General features: G+C 35.8%; 1 protein-coding gene across 1 annotated transcript; it reads right to left on the bottom strand.

Annotated features, from left to right (window-relative positions):
- Nucleotides 1–2,731: 2,731 nt before the first annotated feature.
- Nucleotides 2,732–4,759, bottom strand: LOC148949592 (oxysterol-binding protein 1-like). The gene has a single exon (XM_089092735.1). The coding sequence runs from the start codon at nucleotides 4,757–4,759 to the stop codon at nucleotides 2,732–2,734; it is 2,028 nt and encodes a 675-aa protein (XP_088948861.1).
- Nucleotides 4,760–6,408: the final 1,649 nt, after the last annotated feature.

Here is a 6,408-nt window from a genome sequence, read left to right as displayed (position 1 = left end):
TGCTCATATTCCAACTCGTCTTTAACATCCGTCTCAAACACATTTTTGGCTGATTCCATATCGCTTGCCGAAACATTCCGTAGAATCACGTTCTTGCGAGTTTCTTTACTTTCTACTCGCTGGAGATTATGATTAACTGCAGACAACCTGGTTGTTAACCTCCCATTTTCATTAGCCAAAACCGAAATTTGCACCTTTAGATTTGACACCTCATCTTCTATGGCAGAAATTCGCTGCTTTAATTCGGAAACTTCCTTATTTGAATCCGTTACAGATTTTTCCACTTCCAGTAATCGGTTTTCCACTGTTTTCATACTATCAATTAGACCTTGCAGAACAGTTGAGTTGTCCTTTACTGTTGCTAAAATAATAGCTTTTTTGTCGGCAAACGATTTGATTGACATTTGTTCCACCGATGTTCGTGAAGGAACATTTGAGATGTTTGAACTGTCAAGTTCTTGTTGCTTCTTTCGTTTTTTTGTCATCTTCAATGAAACCTTGCAGAAAAATTTATAGTATACAAAAGAATGTGCTCACCCTGAGAGCTCCTTATTTTACCCACGTGGAGCAAAACGTGCAATTTTCTAAATCGGCCGTCAATTAAGCCACGGCAAACAGCTTAAATCCCGAACATTTTGTAAAATTCAGCTCCTAATTTGCCAAATCTCTCCAGATAAACGATTATCCTGCTGTTATTATCCGCAAAACTTTTTTTTCATGAACACTTGAAATCACGCAATAACTAGGTTAGGATGCAATCGAAACTACCTGTATGGATGCATTCAGGTATATTTAATTTCGTAACAATGAAATCACTATCTGAATAGTTCAAATTACAATCCTTTTTAAACTGGTTTGGCTCTTTACACTTTGAACTCTGAAAGTGAACTGCAGCATACAAATAGCAGGCCAAACTATAAAGTCTTAAAAAACGAAAAGATTTAAAGTATTATTTTCTTTTCCCCTGAAAAGACTATGTCAATATAAAACGAAAAGAAATTAATTAAAAAAACTTTTTCCACAAAATAAGTTTTTCCAAGAATAGTTAAGAATTCCATTAAACAAAAAATGAGCAAAAATAAAATCAAATAATCTACCAAGCTCGAAACTACCACAAATTAGCATCGATAAATATATGAAACCCAAAAAGAACAAAAATTAAAATAAATAACCGATTAAAACTCAAAACGAGCAGAAATTAACATAAGTTGGGCGCAAAACCCCTATGCCTTCCCAAGGCCTGAATAAAATTTTCACTCTACTGAAAAAAATATAAATGTTTTTACTTTTATAACTTTAATAAATCAAATAATTTTAACATTTTGAATACTAAATATCAGTATATGTATATTAAACTGACAATGCACATTCATTTGTATTTTTTTAGTATTTTCAGTATTTCAGTATTTTTTCATTTGTAATTTTCATTTGTATTTTTTCACTAATGTATTTTACAAGATATAAATATAGGATATCTTGGTTTAGGTTAAACAAATAAACTGAGATCTAATCAAATACGGTTATTCCTAGTTTTCCGAGAAACAATAATTTGTACTAAAGGATCTAAGTTACCTCAGAAATTAAGCCTTGCCTAACTATTCAAGTGTAACGCTTTCAATTAGAAGTATTGATAGCCTTAAAACTAGAATAATGCCTATTTTCGGTGAACGACGTGAGCTATAGAGTAAATCTTCTGAACAACGGACACACACACAATATATGATTAGCCAACCCAGAAGAGACCATATTGGAAGAGTTTAGAATAATAAGAATTGCAATATTTTCTCCTTTTATTCTATTTAATAATAAGTCTAGTTGTCACTGGATTTTGAGTACCGATTCTTACCAAAACGCCTCAGTTATAACACGCTACCACTTTTTAGCCCTAAATAAGTGGGGCAATCTTACAGGTAATAGCACCAACCCATTTTTTGTCAATTTAAAGTACCAGGTTTATACGATGTACACATGACTTCTAAATATAGCTATATTTTATGCTTAAAAAAGTATCAGAGAAAATTGATCATATCAGTTAAGCGAAGTGAAACAAATATTAAATAGTTTTCCCCATATTTTCCATGTTTTTCGAAGTTTTTTCAGATTTTTCTAGTGTAAGGGTGAAAATTTCCTAAATGTCTATCAAATGTTAGTTCATGTATAAAAATAAGTTTAGGTCAATTTGACAAAGAAAAAACGTACTAAATATTTTTGGCCAGGACCCAAATCCCCCACCAGGTGTCGTCTGATGACTGAAAACAATCTGGAAAACAATGACTCAAAACTGAAATTCCAGAGGAAGAAGTCTGTGATGTCGACAGAATCTGTCAAATTTTTATCAATTCCTTATTTTTCTATAAAGGCTAAATTGTATCTATATTTTGAAAGAGTGTACTCAACATATTAACACATAGTAATAACAGCTTCATGACTAATCAAAATAACAGTTCAGTTTTGAATGCCAAAGGCTGAAACTACCTGCAAGTGATGCTACAACTCCATTTGCAAGGGAACCCAACTGTTTCCCGAGCTAAAAGATGGCCTATTCGTGGTAAACAGGCAGTAATGATAAGCTATACCAAATTAATAAAATAAATGAAAAAGATACAGGGCAATAAAAAATGATAAATATAATTCATATTTCGGACCAAGGGTAAAAAGGGGTTTAATTCCCCCCTCCCCCAAGGCTATGCGTGAGAAAAGTAATTCAATTTTTACCCAACAAAATATATCACTAGGAACCAACATGGAAAACATTGGGGCAGATAGTCCAATCATTATTTTCCTTACATTCCCAATAGCCACCTTTATATACATACATCAATGAATTAGTTACAGGATCCATTTGTTTCTTGAACCAAACTGGTTCGTACTCAGGCCAAGACTTGCCCTCTTTTTTAGCACGTTTTTCTTCTTCGTCTCTTTTTTTCCTAATTTCCCTATGTTTGTCCTTTAGCCAATACTTCTTCGCACTGGCTTCATTCCAATGAGTGTCTTCCATGAGTCTTTGATCAGGTCGATTTCTGCTATCAGTTGGGGCAACTCCGTCTTCTATCTCGTTCATCTGACATGCAAATTCTGAGAAATTATAATACTTTTCTGCCTCTTTAGGTGGAAATTCGGCCGACCAAAGTACATGCTTCTTAAAAGGCTCTCCGGCGACTTTTTCGGCTTCAAATTTCTTATCCCAAGTTCCATTAAGGGTCCAAACAACTTCATCTTTCACGTTCAAAACTTTACCTGTAACTTGTTTCCCCTCCGACTGACTGAAATACTTATATTGCTCAAATTCTAGCAAACATTTTTCCCCAGTTTTATGATTCAGAATTGTCAGTTTTGTCAGTTTGTCAGTATAATGATCAATCCACAGCTTACCAATCATTATATTGTGTACTGCAGTTTTAATTCTACCCCATACATAATGGTTTCCAGTAGCGGGGAATTTTAAGTGGGTGTCTCCTTTCGGTTCTATTTTTATCGATCCACTTACCGAAATTTTTGAATCGCCTACCGAAAATTCTTGGTGACAATCCCAATTTTTACTCTTACAATACAGAGCAGCAGTACGTGGCTTATGGCATATCTGTTCTGAGACACATCTCCATCCAAGATCATCTGTTCTATCCCACTCATATGTTTCTCCCAGTAAGGGATTAAAAGGCTTCGTGGTTCGAAAACTTGTTGTCCCGTAACAAGAAACAACAAATGCAGCTACGTAGGCTAATTGTTCACAGCTGTCTGATTTTGTTGCAGCTTTGTCCAATATGTCACTATATTGATACTCTTCAGTTAACCTTTGTAACATAGATAATGGTTCATTGAAGTTAACTGGCATTTTGATACTGAATAGTGATTTTCCCAAATTTTGTTGAATAAGTTGCCATAGGTTTAATGGAAAATAAGGCTTGTCAGGTATTCGACTTCTTCTTTGGGGCTTTTTAGCAGGGCTTATAGTAGCAGGACAAACATCGCCTTGGAGCGTTAGTCTACTTTGAATCGAGACAAGCTGGGCTTGTTCAATCGGTTCAATCAATTGGTCTGTTACTTTTGATTCATCTCCATTTTCTTTATTACTAATGCTTGAATTCGTTTCAATTTCAACTAGCTTTTTACAACTATCTTGTGCTTGCAATGAACTTTTTGATAAGCTTTGTTTACTGCAAGGAGTCCTCACCTCAAACGTAACGTCTTCATTTGCGTCATAAAATTCATCGCTAGACTCTGAAGATGTTTCTTCAAAGGCATTTGATGATTCTGGCGTCAATACACTTGCTTCTCTTTTGGTATCCAGCTGTGTTTGCTCTAATTCTTCAAGCTCTTGTTGTACCTGACCTAATAGTTCTTTCTCACTACTTTTGTCATCTCTAGACTCTGAAGGTGTTTTTTCAAAGGCATTTGGTGATTCTGGCGTTAATGCACTTGTTTCTCTTTCGGTATCGAGCTGTGTTTGCTCTAACTCTTTAAGCTCTTGATGTACCTGACTTAATAGTTCTTTCTCACCACTTGTCTGATCATGACTCATTAGTCCCTTATTTTTTATAATCATATCATAAAAGTCTACACCAGCTTTCAGTGCAACTTTCGTAGACATGTGTTGAACTTTTGCTTTCTCATATAAAGCATGGACTTTGGCCACAATGGCTCCTTCTTTCTGAGTTTTTTGAATTTCTGCAATAGCTTCCTGTTGTCCTTTATAATATTTCTCTATTATTCTTTTAGTTGCTTCGACAGCATCAACCTTATGGACAAGATTTCCGATCATCTTTTCAGTTGCAGATTCCTCTAATTTATCAGAGTTCAGCTGTTTAATTACCAGTCCAATGGAATTTACCCATTGTTGTCTATCTATCTTATTTTTCGCTTTTGGTGTCGTGTTGAAGGAAACATTTTTTTTTTTTGCAGTTTCATAGTTAGATTGCCTTATGGTGCGTCCAAAAACTACAAAACGAAGAAAGGACATTAGTAAAATCTCATCAAACAAGTAATCGTAAGCCACTGGCCCAATGTGACCGATCAAGCTACCTCACAACAAAGGTATCTAAACAGCAATGCATGTTTTTCTCAGAGATGGGACCCATAACAGCACCACATAGAAGCGGGGTCAGAAGAGGAGCTAGCGTTGAAGCATTGATTCATTTTCTAATAGCGTCGTTTATTACTTGACATTCAATGTGGTGGATCATTTTGTACGTGGGAAGGGGTAGATGCATCAAAGAATGCATTTTAATGCCAAAACATCCTAACTAATTGAACCTTCAGACAATAATAGAATCAGTTCTAGGGAAGGGGGAGGGGTAGAATTTGTTATTTATTAAATCTTGATTTACTGGGACATTTCTGGTCTATGCCTTTATTACTGGAGATGGGGGGGGGGGGGGTGAGAAAAAAGAATAATAGCTGTGCTTATCCATGGAATATAATGGTCACGATTCAACAGCCACATTTTACACACCGTTATACTTACCAACCTCCGTTAGACCCGTTACCAGCGTTAGACTTACCTTACAGATTTCTAAACTTACCTCCAAGACCTGGAGGTTACACTTGACCTTTTTAAAGAGTTTTAAACAACGCAGAGATTCAGAGTCGAAAGCCTTGAGACGAAGCAACCCATGCTATCTTGTTAAATCTGACCAGTGCTCTTGTGCTCAGTGCTCAGAGGAGATTTAATTTTTGGTGGTGGTTGGCATCTAGCAACCACCTGATAATGGTCTGCATAACGAAGGTACCAACCTGCTGATTCTCTGGCTTCGGCCGGGCGTGCACTACTGGGTTGGATACAAACCATCTGACGCTTCCAGTATTTTTCCTCCAGATTTCTCTAAGTAACCATTTGATGCTGGTTCGAATCTTCGCTGAGCTCACAAAGTTGCACCAATAAATTCCGTTCCAAGCCAAAAACCAGTAAAACCAGAAATGGCACTTCAGTCCTCACGTACAAAAGATTTCAAGTCTCATGCGCTTATCGCCTGGTAAGGAAATATTAGCAGGAAGATATGGGCGAAAGATTAGCAAAAAACAAGCTAAAAACACATGGCACCAAAGAGCTTAAGACGGCAGCTTTTCTTTTAAGGTGTACTCGTTTTTGGGAAGTAGCAGACTGTTGATGTTTCAGTTTTTAATGGACAAAATGCACTACTAAATTTAACTAATTACTTTCCTTTTGCTATTTTCATGGTTCAACATAACAAAACCGAAAAAAATGCGGTAGAGACAAAAAGATTTCATAATTTGAAACTACCAAAAGAAAGCTTTCAGATATTCAACAGTTTTCAACGGTTTAACAAGGGTTCTCAGGTATGAATAGACCTAAAGCATGTCCAGAGGGCAGAAAAGTTTTATTTTCATGTTCTTTTTACTCTATTATATAAAATCAAAATTAGTTGAAGACAGGAACACAAAATTTAAAAA

This window comes from Artemia sp. Qi Xiang Cuo, chromosome 8, assembly GCF_049724085.1.
Source record: "Artemia sp. Qi Xiang Cuo chromosome 8, ASM4972408v1, whole genome shotgun sequence".
NCBI lineage: Eukaryota > Metazoa > Arthropoda > Branchiopoda > Anostraca > Artemiidae > Artemia > Artemia sp. Qi Xiang Cuo.
Note: the sequence above shows the minus strand (reverse complement) of the source record. Positions and strands in the feature narration are given on the sequence as shown.

Bases quoted from the DNA above. Each gene is read 5' to 3' on its own strand.
- LOC148949592 (XM_089092735.1), bottom strand. From the start codon at position 4,759: ATGATCGGAAATCTTGTCCATAAGGTTGATGCTGTCGAAGCAACTAAA.